Source organism: Delphinus delphis, chromosome 15, assembly GCF_949987515.2.
Source record: "Delphinus delphis chromosome 15, mDelDel1.2, whole genome shotgun sequence".
Classification (NCBI taxonomy): Eukaryota; Metazoa; Chordata; class Mammalia; order Artiodactyla; family Delphinidae; genus Delphinus; species Delphinus delphis.
In genome coordinates this window covers 27,445,560-27,466,439 of record NC_082697.1, presented here as the reverse complement: position 1 = coordinate 27,466,439, position 20,880 = coordinate 27,445,560, and the positions used below count along the sequence as shown (strand labels likewise).

At 54.1% G+C, this 20,880-nt stretch overlaps 1 protein-coding gene across 1 annotated transcript in view; it reads left to right on the top strand.

Moving 5' to 3' along the window:
- Positions 1–20,880, top strand: part of ANGPT4 (angiopoietin 4) — a 39,109-nt gene that overhangs the window by 4,478 nt on the left and 13,751 nt on the right. The window contains exons 2-4 of the mRNA XM_060032824.1: positions 15,166–15,321; positions 16,776–16,897; positions 19,647–19,879. Coding sequence (XP_059888807.1) covers positions 15,166–15,321; positions 16,776–16,897; positions 19,647–19,879 — 511 coding nt within the window. The remainder of the gene's footprint in view (positions 1–15,165; positions 15,322–16,775; positions 16,898–19,646; positions 19,880–20,880) is intronic.

Genomic DNA, 20,880 nt, shown 5'->3' with positions numbered 1-20,880 from the left:
CAATCCTCGTCAAGTCAGTCCAAGGGTGGCAGGTAACCTTGGGGCAGGGAGTGTCACTTGTCCATGCTGGTATTCTCGGGGGTCCCCAATCCTGCCTGGTCTCTGTTGGGGTCCAAGCAGAGGTTTGTTGTGCCATCTCCTGGGTACCCTTGGGTTGAGTGCCCCCTTCATGCCCTTTGGTCTTTGGGTTACTGCCAGGTCACCCTGTGCCGGTGGAGCCTGCCACAAGGTCAGACCCATTGGCAGTCGCTTTCCTCTGGATCCTGCCACCTCCTGGGCAGCAGCATAGCCTGGAATGTGAGAGCCCCAGATCTGGAGCCCAGCTTCTGGGATTCGAGACCCATTCTGCCCCTTTCTGACTGTGTGACTTGAGGCAAGTTGCTTCACCTCTCTGAGCCTGTTTCTTCACCTATAAAATGTGGTGACAACACTATCTACCTTTATGAATATTTGATGAGATGATGCGTATGAAGTCCTTTGCCCGGCTCCAGGCGCACAGTAAATTCTCAATCAGTGTTGGCTGTTTCTATTAGGAGTTCTCCCTGGAGAGAAACACAAATCCTGCAATTCTCGAGTTCTTCGTCTCCCAGATGAGACATGTGGCCCCCGACTCAGAGACACAAGGCCCCTGAACAGTCATCTCTCTCCCTCTGGTCACGGGTGCTTGCTACCTTCTGTGACCATGACCTGCCTCTGGCTCTTCTCTTGTGTATTCTCTTGGTCTGGGCTTATCTCACAGTATTTGAAATTTGAGGGCCTCTTTTTGGCTCCTGCTGTAATCTCCCAGAAGAGAAAAAAAATGAGTTTCAAAATATTCTCATCACCATCGCCATCAGGGATGACCAGGGATGACTGGGGAGGACTGGCCTCCCAGACTGAGCTCTCAGCAAGATTCGTTCAGCTGGGACGGCACAGGGAAGAGCCTCCCTGTTGCAAGCTCGCCATAGCCAATACCTGCTCAGCCCATGCCCCCAACCCCTCTCCCTGTTCCCAGTATACAGGCGAGCAAACTGAGGCCAGAGAGGGGAAGGAACTTGCCAGAATGGCACAGCAGCGAGACCCAAAGTCCAGCTTCCTTCTCCAGCTCTGCAGGGTGTCAACGAGGTGGGGGAAGCCCGACCTGAGACAATGGGGTGCTCCCTTCTGCCTCAGAATTCCCCAATCCCCAATACCTACTCTCTTCTTTCAGCACTCTGCTGTGGTGTCCTCCTGCCTATGCTCAAGGTGCATGGGGGTGCCCCACACCCGCTCCCTCTCCCCCATCCTCACTCCCCTCCAGGCACCCCTCCCCTCCCCTTCCTTCTCTTAGTCTCCTCTTCCTCTTCCCTCCTCCTGGAACCGCTGCCCAATGACTCACGTCTGGAGCCGGCTATCAGCTCAGCGGGATGCACGTTGGCTCTGCTCCACCACTTCATCTGGGTGAAGAGCTGCAGCAGGAATGCTGGGGGGACGGGGTGGGTGGGACAGAGCCAGCTGGAGAGCAGGCTTCCCTCGCTGGGCCGTGCATACCAGTGGTTAGCGCCTGGCTCCTGGGTCCACCTCAGATTAGCTCTGGGAGCCTCAGCCGCAAGATGGAGAGTGAAAGGTCCTACTCCTGACATTTGATGTAGGGTCGAGAGAGGCAGCGTCCAGAAAGCATCTACCCATAGCAGGTGCTCGATAAAGCCCCACTCTTGTCCTGTCATGGCCTCAGCGCCCCAGGCCTCCCAGCCAGGAAGTCCCTCTCCCGTGCCCCCCAAGGAGACCCTTTCCTTCACATGAGGAGCGTGAGGAAACGCAAGTCCCCAGGCTCCCGTCCTACCCCCAGCACCTGAGGGTAGCAAAGCTTCTGCTGAGAGCGGGGCAGACTCTGAACCCGGAAACCGTGGAGCCCTCCACTTTCTTACCTGTACCGAGAACCGCTGGCCCTCTCTGCCGATCTCTCTGTGTCTCTCTGCCGATCTCTCTGTGTGTCTCTGCCTCTCTCTGTCTCTGTGTCTGTCTGCCTCTTGTCCTAGGGCTCTCACGGTGGCCTGACTCGCTTTCTCTAACTCCGTGGGTGCCTCTGTCACTCTTATTCTCTCTCCTGTCTGGCTGGCGTCTACCTGAGTCTCTCCCAGTCTCTTGCTCTGGTCTCCCCTCACCCCTAGGCCATCCATCCCTCCTGCCTCTACCTCCCCGGTGTCCACATGCTCTGTCCACACTGGAGGACCCAGGACACACCGGCCCGATGGCTAGCACCCCACCCCTCAGCCAGGCTCAGCTGGGGCCTCTTTCTCTTCTCCTTCTGCACCCAAAGCCAAGCAGGGAAGGGTCAGAGGCTGGGCAGGAGCCCCCCAGCCTCTGCTGTTCACTCCAGGTCCCTGACGTCAAACCTCAGAATAACTCGGTCCCTCGGCCCAGCGGTCGCGAGGCCTTGCCTGGCTGAACGAGGATCGAAAGTGCATCCAGCGGGAGCTCAGCGTGGGGTCCTGGCCCAGCCCAAGATCCTCCCAAACTGGCCGGGGCTCCCGGCTGCCCTGGCCTCCCCAGGCTGCCCGTAAATTCTTGGCATTTTCAGCCTTCGGTTATCCAAACAAGAAATGAATCTTGGTTGCCGAACAAAATGTCTTGAGGTTTGATTTCCTAACCTCACCGCTGGCTCCTCTAAAGTGTTTGGGGCTGGGAAGGGGGTGGGGAGAACAGCATCTACTTCTTGGAAGAATGGGGTTATTGTTCCAAGGAGGGAACCTAGAAATGGATTGCACAGATGCCCTGGGCGTAGGGATGAGCAGGGAGCAGAGGCAGTGTAGCCCCTCACGCAGGATTCCCCAGAGGAGCAGGCCATCCCATACGGGCAGCTTCTGGCTCTCTCCTCCCGGGCCCCAGAGCTTGGCCTGGCTGGGATACACACAGACCCCTTCGCCTTCACTCCTTGGGCAGGAAATGTGAGAAAACAGGCCCCAGGTCTGCCCCTCAGCCTGAAGCTCTGCCCACACTCTGGCCTCTGAGCATTTGCTTAACCCCAGAGTCAGCTCTGAAATGTCTGGAATGGGGCCTGAGTCAGGGGTCATGTCCCAGGGGGGCCACCGACCAGCTGTGGGCCCTGGGGAAGCCACCTGCATCAAGTAGTTCCTCTGCAAAGTGGAATTTAAAATCCTGCCTCCCAGCGAGAGGGTAAGATAAGGAAATAGAACAGGAGTTATGGCCAGCATTTACGGAACACTTCCTGTGCGCCAGACACTGTCCTATGTGCCTTGTGGGAATTATTGCACTGAATTCTCACAATGAGCCTAAGATTGTTTGCCCATTAACAGATGAGGAAACTGAGGCACCAGGAGGTGAGGTGACTTGCCCAAGGTCACAAGACCAGGAAGGGTGAGGTCAGGTTCACACTCAGGCTGTCTGATGCCAGAAACCACGCTCTCAACACAATAAACAAGACATGTCCATTGTGACCTGGTCCCTGGGTACCCAACTGGGGCCTGGGGAACAGAGAGGCCCTTGGCCATCAGAGGGAAAACTCACAGGTGCTAGATTTTCCCCTTCTCCCGGGAGGCCCTCAGCCAAAGAGAACTTCTCTAGGGCTCTTTTGCCAGAGTAAATTCAGCGAGCACCTCAGTCATCAGGGGCAGCCCTTGAAAGCTGAGGGAACCCTGAACTTCCGTCTAGGCCTCGTCACTGTCACAACCTCCATCCTTGGCCCAGGGCCTGGGGTAAATCCCACAGAGACTGAGCGTGGGCCCTGGGGCTCCACTGACTCCATTTGAATCACATCTCTACTGTTTGCTGGGCGTGTGTTCTCAATCACTTTGCCAGTCTGTGCCTCAGCTTTCTTGTCTGTGAAACAAGGACACTAGTAGAAGCCACTTTGCGGGTTGTCGTGGAGATTAAATGAATTAATATACGTGCAGGGCTGAAGACAGCGCCCGGCATAGAGTCAGAGCCCAGGGAGGCCAGCTGTGGAAAACAAGCTTGGGATGCTCGGCACAGGAGGGCAATCCTTCTTGGCGTCAGCACAGGAGCCCAACCAACTTCCCTGTGTCCCGCCTCGTGTGACCTTGGGAAAGTCCCTTTTTCTCCTCCCTGGGCCTCAGTTTCCTCGTCTGCCAAGTGGGGAGCATGAAAACAAGTACCTCAGGTGAGGACAAAATGAAGTAAAGCATGCAGAGATCTGGTGGGGTCTGCAGGTGAGGAGATGACTGAAAGCAAAACGGCTTCCTTTGGACAGAGGAACAGAGCCTCAGAAGCTCATGCTGGCGGAGGCTTGTGGCCCTTTACTCCCGACTCCGGTCCAACACTCGTTGGTCTACCAAGTAGGGCTGAAGGATGGAAGGTGACTCCCAAGCAGCTGAGGGGAACCCCCATATGAAAGTTCTGCAGAGACTGTAAATGGGTCCCCCAGGCGCAGAGATGAGCTAGGGAGAGGCTGTAAATATAGCAGCCGGGGTCACGCTGACCTAGGGTCCAGCTCCAGCTCTACCTCTTGCCAGCAGCCTAGTTGTTTTTCTCAGCTTTTGACGAATTTTCAGTGTGCAAAAATTGGGAAATATGGAAGTGTGCGAAGACGCAGAGGGAAAAAAATCCCCCAATCCCCTGACCACCTCCTGGTTAGTTTCCTTGCTGTTCATTCTATGCATTTGAAATTTTTACTGAAATGCTTTAGATGTATGAAAAGGTAGAGAGAAAAATCAGATGAAATTTCTTGTCCCCACAACCCAGCTTAAGAAACAAAACCTTACCAACCTAGCTAAGCCCCTCACCCTCTCCTGCCTCCTCCCCCCACCAGAGATGGCTACTGTGAATTCTGTGTTGATGACCTCCTACTCCAGGTCCCTCCCTAACCGATGTATATTTGTTTCCCGTATAAGTGGTCACACTGTCTATCTCTTTCTACAATTTGCTTTTGTTCACTCGACCTTGTATCTGTGAGATTTATAGCTCTGCAAGTGTGGGAAAAGCCTGAGTCACAGTTTTTCCATCTGTAAACTGGGGACAATGGTGAGCACATGCCTGAGTTTGCTGTGAGGCCCAAATAACTAGTGCATGCAGAGGTCTGGGAGCATGCCTGGCGCTGCATCTTCTTCAGGGAAGAGGGAGATGCTGTTATTGCTTCTTCTCTCTTCCGGGGTGAATGTGTTGCTGTGGCGACTCCACAAACAGGACTGTCTCTGTGCCAGGCGCTATCATACGTGTTTTACAAACATTGACTCATTGAACCTCATGATACCCTAAAAGGTGAGGACTGTTATGATCCCCATTTATTGTGGGGAAACTGAGGCCCAGAGAGTTCACACATCTAGGAAGTGAGGGAGGTAGGCTTGAACCCAGGCAAGCTGGCTCCAGACCTCACACTCTTAATCACTACACTGACTGCCTCTCCATGCCACCCAGTTTACAGATGAGTACACTGACCCTGGGTGGAGGAATGACTCGACTACATTCACCCCAGGGTCATTGGCAGGGACAATCTTGTGGTGACAGGACACACAGCATGTCAGAAACCTTATGAAAAATCCATGCGTCCTTACAGTTATGAAGCTCTGAGATTATGTGCAGAAATACAGGCCTGCACACGTGCACACATGCACCGTTCTGAACTCAATTTGCCAGGTAGAGTGTTCATTCCTCCATGCACTTCATCATCCCCTCCATTGATGCTTACTGCAAGCTTACACGCTAGGCACTGTGCAGGTGATGAGGATTCAGCAGTAAGCAAGGAAGACTTGGTCTTTCCCCTCTGGGAGCAGAGGAAGAGACACTAACCTAGTAATTTCTCATGTGTAATGATAAACCATGATACATGCTGTGAGGGAGGGGCTCACCTGTTCTAGGAGTGGATAATAGGGGGCCCAACCTTGATGGAGGGATGGCTCCAGGAGGAAGGACAGAGCTGAGATCTAAAGAGTGGATGAGCAGTTCCTAGGCAAGGAAGAGAAGGGAAAAACATTCCAAGCACAGGGAATGGCAAGTGCAAAGCCCCTGCGGTGGAATGGAGCAAAAGGATTTTGAAGGAGTGAAAAATGTTTGGTGTGGCTGTAACCCAGAGAGTCAGCAGAGTGTGGCCAAGATGAGACCAGCGTGTTCATCAGGGCCCAGACCCAACCTCCCTGGGCCTGACCCTGCTCTCGAGGCTTTCGGGTGCTGGGAACTGATGTGGCCACTTTCTGTCCTGCCCCCAGTGATGGGCAGTGGCAATGGACATCTGGACCTGCTCCTCCCCTCTTTGCCTGACCCTGGTCCTATCCCTGTCACCCTGTCTTCAATATCAGCCTTGCCCACCAGAGATGGGGATGGGGGGATGGGTGAGGGAAAGAGCTTAGCCATTGGATTCAAATCCTCACTTACCAGCTGTGGGTAATGCTTGGCCTCTCTGGGCCTCAGTTTACTCATTTGTCAAGGGTGGAGCAATCTCTCCTTTCCTCCAGGCTGCTGGGGATCAGAGTTATACACCAGAGTTGCGCAGGCAGGAAACCCTGTTGCCGCATGGGGAGAGACCCCAGCAAGGCCTCCTTCCATCTAGAACACACCTGACTCCATTCCCCCAGGTGGAGCTGGGGCTGGGAGGGGAGCTGGGGTTACTGTCACATGATCACTTCAGTCAAGCCAGCTTTGAAGCGCAGCCTGGGAGAGTTACTCCCAGACAGCCTGGATTTGCCCTTGATGAGCTGTCTGTCCTTGGACAAGTTGCTTAACTTCTATGTGCCTCATCTGTAAAATGGGTTGATAGTATCTCCTACCACAGAGGATGGGATTTAATATACATAGAGGTTAGAACAGTGTCCAGCACATAACAAGCACTAAGTAGACACTTGCCAAGCAAAATGGACACACCACCCCACTCTGTGTAAGGGCTGCTGCACAGGTGGCAGGGAGGTGAGTGACTGCAAGAAATGTGCCTCTTCACTTCCTCTTGATCAAACTCCCAATTCCTACACTTGGGAGAATAAGGAAGCCTCATCCACTGGGCCTCATTGTAGACAGTCCTTCCAAGATCAAGGTTTAGATACAGACAACCACAAAGGGATAGCTGAACCTGAGGCCAGAGCCCTGGCAGCTCCTTCCCAGCTTATGAGAGGCACCCACATCCAGGTGGCAGAGGCACCCACACCAGCCCCTCTGCAAGGAGGAATCAATGAGCCCCATTTTCTGATGAGGCCACTGAGGCTCAGAGAAGCTCCCTCACTGGCTCAGAAAGCGAACACCAAAGCTGTGACTGGACCAGCGCCTGACTCTCAGCGCCATGCACCAGGCCCACACTGGACTCAGCGCTCCAGCTGGAAGGTTGACGGAGCCGGGCCTGTGCCGGGAATCGCAGCTTGAGCTGAGAGTTGAAAAGCGCATTCCTCCTCAACAGCCCGCTGGTCCCTGACACTCTCCACTCCTGGCTCCCTGCCCACTCACTCTGCTTACTCTGAGCCCTGACCCAGAAGAAAAGCAACAGAATCTCCTGCAGGGAGGAAAAGAGCCTAGGAAGTCTGGGCCTGGCGACTCAGGAAAAACAAGACAACCCCCTCTGCCTTGAGCCAAGGGGTCAGGGCCTGTGTGGGCCCCGAGGGGACGGGAGGGGCTGGAGCCAGGCAGAGGAGGAGTGGCCAACCTTGGCCGTCAGGCTCACAGCCACAAAGTTACTTCCATTGGGAAAATGAGGAAACTGAAGCCTGGGGATGGCAGGGCAGGATGTGATGGGCCAGGCAAAGGGGGCAGGGCCGGCGAGAAAGAGGGGCTAACATCTGTGACCTCTGCGAAAGCAGTGCAGTAGTTCCGGTCATCTATTGTGGCATAATGCATCACCCTAAGATGTTCAGCAAGTTAGAGTAACCACAAACACTTATTATCTCTCACAGTTTCTGAGAGTCAGGAATCGGGAGCCCCTTACCAAGGTAGTTCCGACGCGGGTTTTTTTCCATGTAGTTACACTCGGATGTCAGCCGGGGCTGTGATCATCTGAAGGCTTGACTAAGGCTGGAGGATCAGCCCCTAAGGTGGCCCCAGCACAGGGCCGGGAGGGTGGTACTAGCTGCTGGTGGGAGCCCTCTGTTCCTCTCCAGATGGGTCCCTCCTCAGGGCCGCTTGAGGGTCCTCAGGACATGGGGGCCAGCTTCCCCCCGAGCAAGAGATTCAAGAGGGGGCAAAGCAGAAGCCACAATGTGACGATGTCACCACGGGCTCACCATCAACATCTCTCCAGGGTCCTGTTGGTCACACTGGCCAGTCTGACTACACTGGGGCATGAGTACTGGGAGGGTGATTGGGGCTGCCATGAAGTCTGGCTGCTACAAGCAGCCCACTGGAGTGGTGAAGGCTGTGGTCTCAGGAGCCCGAAGGCCTGGGTCCCAAGCCAGCCTCTGCCACTCCCAAGCTGTGAGACTTGGGGGACGGGCTCATCTTCTCTGTGCTTCTTTTCCTCATCTGTGAAATGGGAGCGATGAGACCAAGGACTAAACGGGCTAAGTAAAGCCCTTGGGGCCACACCTGGAACCCCTCCTCAAGCAGGAACCAGCCTGCCCTGGTTACCGCTCTCTCCCCAGTGCCCCGCAAGAGTCCTGGCACTTCTGAATGAGTGTGTTGAACAGACGAATGGGCCCCGAGACTGTGTCAGGATTCTGGAACATTTCCCCTGCAGATACCACAAGCTGGCTCCCTCCCTTGCCGTGGGCCTCCCTCAGCTCCTGCCCCCCTGCCCTCCAGTCTCTGTGCGGCATTTCTTCCCCTTTTCTTCCTGTCCTTGAACCAGTGGTCTCCCCACACTCTGGCCCTCTGGCCATACCTCTCACGGGGCTCCATGGGCAGCTGGGGCTGGGTTAGGACGTCCAAACTTATTTCTAGCAGCCAAACGATGATTCAGTGGAAATCCAGTGCTCCTTACATAGAATGGACCTATTTGTTCTTTTTAGCAAATAGTTTCTGAGCACCTCTTATGTGCCTGGCACTGTTAGAGGCACAGAGGGCGTGGCCATGAACAGGGCAACCCTGCGCTCCTGGGGCCGATATTCCTGTGGGGGGAAGAGACAAATAGGAGATGACTGCAGTGATTTCAGATGCGTGACATGCTGTGAAGAAACCACAGTCATGGCAGGTGGAGTAGGGCTGGGGTGCAGTTACCTTTGATGGGGTGGCCAGGGAACGCTGCTCAGAGGAGGTGACACTTATGGGCAGACCTGAAAGTCAGAAGGGAGCTGACAGGAGAAGCTCTGGGAGCTCCTGAGATAGGGGCGTGTGGATGTGTGTTGGAGGATTGGAGTAGGTAACACCCTGGCTCAGGGCCCCTCCTCCAGACGCAGTGTGGGAACCACAGACACAGCCTCTGCCCAGGGCAGTTTGTCCACATCACTAGTGTACACACCCTTAAACTCGGCAGTTCTGGTTTAAGGGATTTATCCCCAAGCAGCCTTGCAAGAGAGTTAATGACAAGTGGACAGGATGTTCCCAGCAGCCCTGGTGTGATGGCAAAAGCCCGGAAATAACCTACAGCCCAGCTGTAAGCAAACAGTGGGAGGCTGTTAAAACAGCAAGGCGAGTCTCCCTGGATGAATCTAGAACAATCTCCAAATTATATTAAGAAAAAAGACGCAGGGTGCAGCATGGTGAGCTGACATTTTTATAGACTAAAAGCAGGGGGATATAAGCATACTTACTGCTGGTACATGCTTAGAGTTTCTCTGAGAGGAAACCTGGAAGCCCCTTCAGTGGCCTGTGAGTAGGGGAAACAGGGCAGGGCTTATATTACCCATTAGAAAAATTTAAATTAAAATTACAAAAATTTGCGTTTAAATTGAAACACATACACAAAACCGTCAAAGCTCTGACCTTCCAGATGTCCATATGTCTGGCTAGACAGGGCAGTAGCTCCTGTGTGTAACTTCCTGCAAGTTACTTTCCTGATTGGGGCCTCAGTTTCCCTGTATGTGAAATGGGGCTGGGCTGACTGGGCCCTGCATGTCCTCCAGGCTTGCCAGGTCTCTGCTCCTGTATCCCTCCCTGCCTGGGGCCCAGTGCCTGAGGGACCCCTGCTGAAGCCCTTTCTCCTTCCTTAGGCTCTAATCTCTGCCCTTCCTCCCCTGGGGCCAAGGTTCAGCCTGTCCTGCTTCACCCTAATTCCCATCCCAAGATGGGATGCTCAAGAAATAATTTCCGAGTGAATACATGAATGAAACTCAGAGGGCGAGGGATCAGCTTGAGGAAACATTTATTATTATAACACATTTTTATGTGGGACATTTTATAGAACCTTGTGTGGCTAGGTGTGTTTTATATTGAGATATAGTCTCATATGTGGATACGGTGAAATTCACTCTTTTAATGTACAGTTCTATGAATTTTGACACATGTATATAGTCGTGTAACCACCATCACATGCTATAGAATATTGCCAGCACCCCAAAAATTTCCCCTGTGTCCCTTTGCTGTGAATCCCTACCCCCGGGCCCCAGCCCCTGACAACAACTAATTCTGACTTTTCCAGAAAGTCATATAACTAGAATCCTACAGCATGTAGCCTTTTGAGTCTGGCTTTTCTCGTGCAGCATAATTGGAGATGCCTCCGTGCTGTCGCATGCGTCAGTAATTCATTCCTTTTTATTGCTGAGCAGAGTTCATTGCATGAATGGAGCACAGCTGTTTACGCATTGACCAGCTGAAGTCTTGTTCATTTAGATAATGCAGGAGCAAAGCTGGCTTGAGCAGATCCCCTTGGCCACTGAGGCTGCTCGTGCCTACATGCTCGTCCCTAGTGTGTCCGAGGTAGCCTCCTTCCTCCCCCAGCCCCTGCCTGTCAAAACTCCTCTCCTTTCCTTCAAGGCCCTTTTCAAATGCCCCCTCCCCAACGAGGAGCAGGGTTTACTGTCCCCGTGTCAGAGGTTGGTAAAGTGAGGCTCAGAGAAAGGTAGCCCTCACCTGCTAGAGGCCCACAGCTAGAGCGTAGCAGAGCCAGAAGTCAAACCCAGGGCCAAGGGGAGAGGGAGTAGCTCAAGGGCCAAAGATCAGCCTCTCTGCAGGCCAGAGGGGTGGTGGGAGTTCAGAGCCCCATTCCCCCATCTCAGCCCTGAGAGTTTACCAGCATGAGGGTGGCAGAGAATGGGGAGGTCCAGTCCTGCGTGGGGGGGGGGCGGCGGCGTGGCAGATCCCACCAGGGCCTGTTTCTCCATGGGGGTCCTTCCTCCACCCTTCCAGCTGGTGCCTGAGCCCAGGCTGGGCCCAGCGCCCACCACACAAGCTGACATCAGTCACCAGAGCTGCGGGCTGGCTGAACGGTGCCCAGATCACCCATCCTAGGGCCCATGAGCATGCGTGGCAAATTGGGTGATGGGCCCCAGCTGTGGGTGGCCTTCGCCCCACCCAGCCATTGGCAGCCACAGGACAAGTGGGGGACTAATAAGAGTGCTTAAGGAGATCCCATCGCTTGAGAGGATCCCAAGCTACCCTGCTCTGCAGACCTGAGGAGTCTTGGAACACAGCCCACCAGCTGGTGACCTTCGGCAATTCTTCTGGGTCTCAGTTTGACCATCTGCAAATGAGACTCTTGGGGGAGAGGCTTGAGAAGGTCTCATGGAAGGAATAAACTTGCTGTTTGTGTGGAGCAGGAGCTCAGGGCCTGGGAGTCTATATTTTAAACCAGGCTTGTGACACATGGGATAGTCTGAGAGCAGCCTCAGTATAGCTCTGCTTACCCTTGTGCACATGAATGCACGCTGGGCCACAGGTTAGAATCCCCAGAGTATTGATAGAGGCACGGCGGGGAGGCTGACCTGTGGGTATGCTGGCAGCCTGGCCCAAGGTGCAGGGAAGCGAACAGATTGGCAACTCACATTAGGATCATAGTGACCAGAACTTGCTAGTGGATTGAGTGCGGTGGGTGACAGAAAGAGTCAAGGATGGAGTCTGGGTTTGGGGCTTAAGTACTGAGTGAGGCCATTTACTGTGATGGGAAAGAGGGAGGAGAATGGGGTGGACAGGCAGGGACGGGGTGCTGTGGGAGCTGGGGAATCAAGGGCTATATGTTGGATGCTTCTGCCTGAGATGCCTTTGGAAGCCCGGGTGGTGATGGCAAGCTGGTGGGACATTCAGGGGAGAAATCCGGGTGGGATGGAGACCGCGCAGTCAGCACGTAGGGGGATGTGGAAATCCTAGGACCCACTGGAGTGGCGGGACCCTGATGCCTCTGGGGCCTTGGGCACTTTGCCATCTGGTCCTGGGGGTAGTTTATGGACCCTTTTTCAGACTACTACTTTTTTGTTTTGTTTTGTTTTTTGCGGCACGCGGGCCTCTCACCGCTGGGGCCTCTCTCGCCGTGGAGCACAGGCTCCGGACGCGCAGCCTCAGCGGCCATGGCTCACGGGCCCAGCCGCTCCGCGGCATGTGGGATCTTCCCGGACCGGGGCACGAACCCACGTCCCCTGCATCGGCAGGCGGACTCTCAACCACTGCGCCACCAGGGAAGCCCCAGAATATTACTTTTAAACGCATAAAATAAAAGCCTAAGAACACCCAGTGATAATGCGATTATAATCAAAACATTAAAAATTAAATCTGTGCCACAGTTGTCACATTATCCAGTGGTGGGTTTGAGAATGTCTGTCCTTCTGAAGTGATGATCAATATCATATTTTAAGATAATGTAACATCGGTGCTGTGATGTGAAAATATTTGTGATTTCTATCGGTAATGAAGTTGTACAATCAACTAACAGTGCTATGATTTGGGGCCTATGCTCATAATTGAAGGAAATACCAAATTTTAATTACAGGTTAGTGAACAGAAATGTAATTTTTCTCTCATCCAAGTTCATGGACCCCCTAAATTCTCTTCACAGGCCCTGTGGTCCCCCATTAAGCACCCTTGACGTAGGGAGAGAACGTAAACACCCTTGACGAGGGCCCAGGATGGGGCTCATGAGAGCTCCCTAAGAAGCCTGAAAAAGGAGGACTCAGAGAGGGGGTGATGGGAGGGGAGGGCAAAGGACGGAGGAGGGGAGAAGGAAAACTCAAGGAGCGTACATCTGGGAAATACTTCCAGAAAAAGGGAGCGGCCATATGGGTTGACTGCTGCTGAGGTGGAGAGTAAGCTGAGGGCACAGAAGTGTCCCCTGACCCTCGCTTGTCAAGGAGGGTTATAACAAGGTGCGTTAAAGAGTGAAGGGGCTCCTGGGGCTGGGGATAGGTCGGCGGGTGCGCAGGATTCAACAATACGGATTGTATTTTTTTCTTGAGTGTGGTAAATACACACATTTTAATGTACTATTCTTTACGCTTTTGTGTGTGTGCGTGAAGTACACCATAATAATATTATTAATTTTTTTTAAAGGTGGGGACTTCCTGGTGGTCCAGTGGTTAAGACTCCATGCTTCCACTGCAGGGGGCAAGGGTGATCCCTGGTTGGGGAACAAAGATCCCGCATGCCACAGCCCCCAAATTAATTTAGTTATTTATTTATTAAAAATAAAAAAATGAAAAGGTGAGCGTGGGAATGGAGGTGAAAATGGAGACAACTTGTTCAAGAAGTGTTGTTGTTTGGGGGAGCAGAGAAACTGGAGACACAGATAGAGGGGGCTGTGGAGTCAAGGATTTTTTTTTCTTTAATTTTTAGCTGGGAGCCCTTGGAGCACATGTGTGTGCTGGGGGAGGTGGGGCGCTCATGGTGCAGAGGAGGAAAGAAGGGGCCAAAGGGACAAAGGCTTGAGAAGCTCGGATGTACTTGTCTCCCTGGTCCTCAAGTCCCCTTTGTGACCTCTGCACCACGGGTTCTCACACTTAAGCGAGCATCAGCTGGCTGGGCCTCTCCGCAGAATTTCTGGTTCAGTAGGTCTGGAGTGGGGCCTAGAAACTTGCATTTCTCACAAGCTCACTGGCAATGCTGCCACAAGGACTACAAGTTTAGAACTACTGCTCTAATCAACACCACTTGCGCCCCCTTCAGGATTTAACATTGCACTACAATGGACCATGCCCCTTCTAAAGCACTCAAGGGAGGAAGGTGTGGGAGCAGACACTTGAGATGGAAGAGACTAAGGAAGAAGCAGCTGGAACCTGACCCCCAGCCAAGGTCACTGCCTCTCTCTTGGAAGCACCAGTCTTCCCAGGGACCCTGAGAGCTGCCCTTTTGGACCTCCTGGAAGACTGACAGGAGAAGGGAAGGAGCCAGGGCTGAGGGATAGAGACTGTGGCAAGAGGCCAGCAAGTGTGCCAAATGGAGAGGGAGTGGAGGAGGGGCACCGGCTCTCTGCCTTCAGGCACTGAGCCCTGAGAACATGCTGTTCACCTTTGCAATTTGATCCTGGTCTCACACCACACCAGTTTTCTCCTGCTCTTGGGAAAGAGAGCTGCCCTGTCAAAGAAATGAACATTAGCTTGTCAGATCCCAAAACATCTAAGCTGGGAGAACCCTTGGAGACTGGCCAGTTCAGCTCCATTTCACAGATGGAGGGGGCCAGAAAATAGAAAGTCCGGCTTGGTTGATGGACCTGCAAACTCTTGTACGGGGAAAGATGCATCCCCACTTCCTGCTACTGACTCAGCCCTAGGAAGCTGGGTAACGGGCATGACACTGGGCGCTATGCTCTGACCCTTGCTGCTTCCCATTTTCATCGACTCATTGAACACATTTTTTTTGAGCACCCACTGTAAGCTAAGCATTGTGCTAGATATGGAGATAAAGCAAGTCAAAGCCCCTTGCTTCATGGCACTGACATTCCAAGGGTAAATTTTAAAAGGCAATAAACAGATAAATATGTAATACGAAGTCAGGGAGTGATAAGTGGTAGGAAGAGACCTGAAATGACATGAGGGAGTGAGCCTTGTAGATGGTGTGTGAGTGGGGAGGATCCACACAGAGGGAACAGCATGTGCAAAGGCCCTGAGGTGGTTGTGTGCTTGCTCTGTTGGAAGGGTGTTACAGAGGCCAGTGTGTCTGGAGCTGAGTGAGGGAGAGAAGGCAAGGAGAGGAAATCAGAGTGGTAGCAGGAGGCCAGGTCATGAAAGAACCTGCAGTCAGAGAGGATTTTGGCTTTCCCTCTGAGTGAGACAGGAAGCCTGGGAGGGTTTTGAGCAGAGGAGAAACGTGATTTGACTTAGGTTTAACAGGCTCCCTCTGGCTGCTGAGTGGAGGATGCCCCTGGTTGCTCTATGTCCTTCCATGGGGATATATGGAAGGGACAGGAGCCTTCCCCCAGGCCCTACCCATGACCCCAGCCCACCGTCTGTCTCCCCACAGCTAGAAAGGTACATCCAGATGAACCTGAGGTTGGAGCTGGCGCAGGCCCAGCAGCACATGGTCCAGAACCAGACAGCCACCATGCTGGAGCTGGGCACCAGCCTCCTGAACCAGACCACCGCCCAGACCCGCAAGCTGACCGACGTGGAGGCTCAGGTACCGGAGGGTGAGGGGGCAGCACTGGGGGGCCTGTGGCAGGCCAGGCTGGCTCACAGCCCCAGTCATCTTGCCCTGACCCCTGTCCCTGGGTGAGGTCAGGGCCTCCTCTGACCCTGTAGCCTCCTGGGCTCCTCCCTGATGACCCCGTTACAAAATGTTCTCCCACCAGGCCATGAGCCCAGGGTAGGGAGAGGGGGGAGGGTAGACACTGGGTTGGGCTCTTCTGCCTCTGTGACTCCAGTGTCCGGGTCCGTGCTGGGCACTGGGATGAGGGGATGCCGCAGCACACACCCCCCAGAGGACTCACAGTGCTCCAGGGGAAGGCGGATAATAAACAATTCATTAGAACTCAGGGGGCCAGTGACTCTGAAAGAGGAGGCCACAGGGAGCAGCGGAGAGGGAAGGAGAGGACAGGAGTATAAATGAGAGGGTAAGTGAATGGCTGAAAAGACACTGACAAATGGGCACATGTTTGTTAAACCCTACTATGTACCAGGCACTGTTGGATGGGCCTGGTTCTAGTTTACAGCAGTAAACAAAACAGGCGTGGATCCTTACCCCCATGAAGCTTCCTTTCTAATGAGCACCAAGAAAACAAACAGGATAAATAACATACGTGTGTGAGACGGTGGTAGCACTAGGGAGAAAGTAGCATGGACGAGATCAGTGGGGAGTGTGTGCCGGGAGTGGCAGGAGGGGTGAGTTGCAAGTTTAGACAGTACGGCCAGGAAGGCACCACTGGGAGGGTAGGATTGGAGCCAGGCTTACTGGGAGAACCTTCCCGACCGGGAGAATGGTATCTGCAAAGGCCCAGGGGTGGAACGGTGCTGGCAAGCTCCAGGAGCATCAGGGAGGCCGGTATGGCTGGAGTGACCCAGGGAGACTAGTGGGCTCAGACAGGTGATGGGGGCAGATGGCATCACAGGGCTTCGCAGGCCACTGCCGTGTGAGGTGGGAGCCGCAGGGAGAGCATAGGGGCTGCTTTTTAAGTCTACCTCAGACTACCAAGCAGCCAAGGGCTGCAGGAAGCAAGGGCAGGAGCGGAGAGCCCTGTGAGTAGGCTGGCCCGGGTACGGCGGGAGATGGAGGCCGGGGCCTGAGTTGGGGCGGGGAAGCGCAGGGAAGTGGTCAGGTACCCATTTGGAAGGCGGAGCTGATGGGACCTGCTGATGGATTAGATATGGGGGGGTGGGTCAAAGCTGACCCCTGCTGGGGTCCGAGCAGCAGGAGGAATGGAACTGCCATGCAGTGACGGGAAAGAGTAAATTTAAGAACCAGATCATAAGCTCAGTTAGGGTCTGTGAGCAAGTGAGAAAATACTGCGAAGGTGGAAATAGGTCAGCAAGTTTCTGGAATGGCAGGGCCCAAGGTCAGGTGTTTGGCTGCTGGCAGGGCTCCTGCAGGCCTCACATGGGCCCCCACCTCCCCCCACCCCCCACTCACCGGGGCAGGTCCTGAACCAGACGTCGAGAATGGAGATCCAGCTTCTGGAGACGTCACTGTCCACCAACAAACTGGAGAGACAGCTGCTGCTGCAGGGCCACGAGCTCCACCGGCTGCAGGGCCACAACAGGTGGGCACTGGCACCCTGGCACTGGACAGGGACAAGGGCTGGGAGCAGGGCTGAGGGCCAGGGCCAGCTGGGACCCAAGTGGGCTTGAGACCAAGGGTGAGCACCAGAGCCAGCCAGGGTTGGGCTCGGGCCGGGGCCGAGGTCGGAAGTTGGACTTGGGCTAGTGCCTGGGCTGGGGGGTGGGGCCAGAGCTAGGGGCCCGGATTAAGACTGGAGTGAGGGGACACTTGGGGGACTAGGCCTGGAGCCCTAGTGACCAGGGCTGGGGGAAAGACTGAAACCAGGGCTGGGGATCAGACTGAAGCCGAGAGTGAATGTGGACCCTGGGGCTGGCGGCCAGGCAGGCATGGGGCCTGGCTATCCCGTCCTGGGTGGGACAGGGGACAGGCATTTTCCTGGGGCTCAGGACACGCTGATTCTTTCTCTGTTCTTTCTATCTTTCCCTCTCTCTCTCCCTCTCTCTTTCTTCCCTTCTTTTCTTTCTTCCTTTATTTATTTCATAAATTTTTAACAGCTTTATTGAACTACCATTTACATACCATACAATTCACCCTGTACATTTTAATTTGATTTACTTATTTGCAAACAAATAAATCTGATCTCATCTACCAACTCTCCTTCCCAGAAGCAACCACAGTGACCAGTTTCTTTTCTGCATTAGCAGACAGTCTCTGCATTTATAAGCAAAGACACACAAGGGGAACACCCTTTAAATTACAAAGAAAGAAAGAGTCCTGGGGTACAGATAAGGCAGAGAGACATGGACCTCTGAAGCTGATTTCGTCTTGGTTTCGAGCTGAGTAGCGAAAACACTGCCAAGGTCTGGCTGCTGGAGGAGGCACTGAAGCAGCCACAAGCCTGTGTACAGGGCGAGATGTTACTGTTGCTCACATGCTGGGTCAAGATAAGGCATAAGGGGCTTCCCTGGTGGCGCAGTGGTTGAGGGTCCGCCTGCCGATGCAGGGGACACGGGTTCGTTCCCCGGTCCGGGAAGATCCCACATGCCGCAGAGCGGCTGGGCCCGTGAGCCATGGCCGCTGAGCTTGCGCGTCCGGAGCCCGTGCTCCACAACGGGAGAGACCACAACAGTGAGAGGCCCTCGTACCGCAAAAAAAAAAAAAAAAAGAAAAGAAAAGGCATAAAGGTCTTCCAGCTCCCTGTGACCTGAGGACCGTTAATGATAGTTTGTGTAATTTCTTATTCTTACCCTCCACCCTGAGGGGGGAAGGACTGGGACACTATCAATCACTCTGAATTGAATTACCAAGTGCCTAGAGACCAGTGAAGATGGAGGATATGATCCATAAGCTCTTGGCCCATGGAGACAGCTAAAATTCTAGAATCCAGTGTGCCCAAATTCTCTCTTTTCCTGCGGCATAATTTGGGGTCCAGGGAAAATTCCTCCTGCCCTGGCTGGACTCATTTTCTTAGTCTGGAGAATGGGTTGGCATAGACTCACGTATAGGAAAACATCTCCCTCCTACCCCTATCCCTCAGCCACCCACCCACCCACAGCAGAGGCAAATAGGTATGCACAGTCCCTTTTTAAACCCAAGTGAAGCAGACTACTCCTCGGCACGTTGGTTTTTTGTCTCGTTTTTTCAGTTATCCTAGAGATGGTTCCGTAACTGCATGACACACTTGCCCGTTCTTTCCTCCAGCTGCATAATGCTTCGCTGTATGGCTGTCCCCGCATTTATTTCCCAGTCCCCAATGAATGGGTATTGAGGTTGTTCCAGTCTTTTACGATTCCAACCAGTGATGCTATGAATAACATTCCCATATCTTATTGCACACACATGTGAGCAAAACTGTAGGATAAAATGCCGAAAGTGCAAGAGCTGAGTCAAAAGCCTCTTTCTTTTTTAAGACTCTTTTTTTTAAAACTCATTACAAAAATGCCTCATGCTCATTAGACAGTCTTACTTATCAGACAATAGAGACCTGTGCAGAATGAAAGGGAAGGTCAGTCCCCTCCACCCCCCCCTCCTCTCCACCCCCATCTGCTCAAACCTGCTCTGCAGAAGTAACAGCACTTAGTGGATTTTCTTTCACATTCGCTAGAAACACAGGCGCCACTATGTCCTTCCACGTGTCCATCCACGCCTTTTCCTATAAGCTCCCCAGTATCCCTCTACATTTACATTAATACCTTTTTCTTTCTCTTTTAATTTCCCACACGTGGGGTTAGACTAGAGGTACTGATGCGCCAGGGCGCCCACTCCAAGTCCCCGGCATCTTTCCAATTCTGCGCAAATGCTCTCAGCCTCCTTCCCCTTCACCACTCCAGAACATTTCCAGGGACACCAGAACAGAACAGACTCAGCCAGTCCTGGCCGTTGGCATTTTGGCTGTTTTGTTTTTCCCTATTACAACCCATCCTCCAAAGGGCATTCATGCCCATGCTCCCTGGAGGTTATCTCTGGTAAGTGGACTGCTAGGTCAAAGGGCACGCATATTTGGGATTTGATAATGGCTACCAGGTTGCTGCTGTGTCCCTCCCACCCCACCTCTTTCCTCTACTGGACTCCAATCCATTTTACTCCAATGCCAGGTCTCTCTTTCCTCCCCTCCTCACTCTGTGCTATCTGTGGGCACGGACCTCCGGGCTGTGTAACCCTGGGCGGGACGCTACCGCTCTGAGCCTCAGTGCGGGTCTGAGTCTCACCCCCGGGCCCAGGGGAAAGCCCGCGAGTGTGACTGCAAGGTGGGGACGGCGGGTTCACGCCTGTGCGCCCCCGCCCCGCAGCGCGCTGGAGACGCGGGTGCAGGCCCTGGAGACGCAGCAGCAGGCGGAGCTGGCCAGCCTCCGCGGCGAGAAGGAGCGGCTGCGGCGCCTGCTGGGCCGCCAGAGCGGCGCCCTCGCCGGCCTTGAGCGCAGCCTGCGCGCCGCCAGCAGCAACTCCAGCCTCCTGCAGCGCCAGCAGAGCCAGCTGCTGGAGTCGGTGCAGCGCCTGGTGCGCGTCGTGGCCCAGGGCCCGGGTGAGCAAAGGGGGCCCGCCAGGTGCGGGAGGAGGGGAGGAGAGGGGTGGGAGACCCCGCTTACCCTCCCGGTTCACGCCGGTCCTGGAAGCTACCTCGGGAAAGACCACCCCCCGCCCCCACCTATGAAACAGGAATAACACCAAACAGCAGTAATAATGGTGACGACAACAGTCCTAAGAGGAACCAATCCAGACTCTTGTCCCGACTCCACGTGTGACCTTGACCGGCGTTCGTTTCCCCATGCGTTTAACGGAGGTGATGATAATAAGAAGGATACCACCAGCCCAGACTGAGGAGTCCGGGGTCCAGGATCCACCCTCCCTCCTCACTTGCTTGGGCTTGCCACCCTCCCCAGGCCTCAGTTTCCCTATCTGCAGAATGGAGAGGTTGGACTCAATGCCTCCCAAGGACTTCTCTCACCCTAATGCCCCCTGCCCCTAAGCCCTAGAGGGCCAAACAGAAGTGGGGAGGCACCTGTGGCCCAGGCTTCTGAGAAAGGAGGACAATGGCCGGCCCCGCTCCCCAGCCCTCACTTCTAATGGGACCGACTTCAATCACTCAGTTCCAGCTTCAGTCACTCAGTCAACAAGCACTTACTGCGCCAGACCCGGTGCTGGTGCTGCGGATACAGCCGTGAACAGCAGAGTTCCACAACTGTCTCTTGCAAAAGATGCCCAACCCCCGTCTGTGTGTCTCTGAGGGAAGGAGGAGGAAATACATATTTGTTAAGTGCCTACTATGTGCTAGATGCCCTGCTAGCAGTGTTCCTGAAGTTTCCAGTGGTTAAGAATCCGCCTGCCAATGCAGGGGACATGGGTTCGATCCCTGGTCCTCCGGGAAGATCCCACATACCGTGGGGCAACTAAGCCCGTGCTGCAACCACTGAAGCCCACGTGCCTAGAGCCCGTGCTCCACAGTAAGAGAAGCCACCGCAATGAGAAGCCCACGCCCTACAAGGAAGAGTAGCCCCCGCTCGCCACAACTAGAGAAAGCCCGCG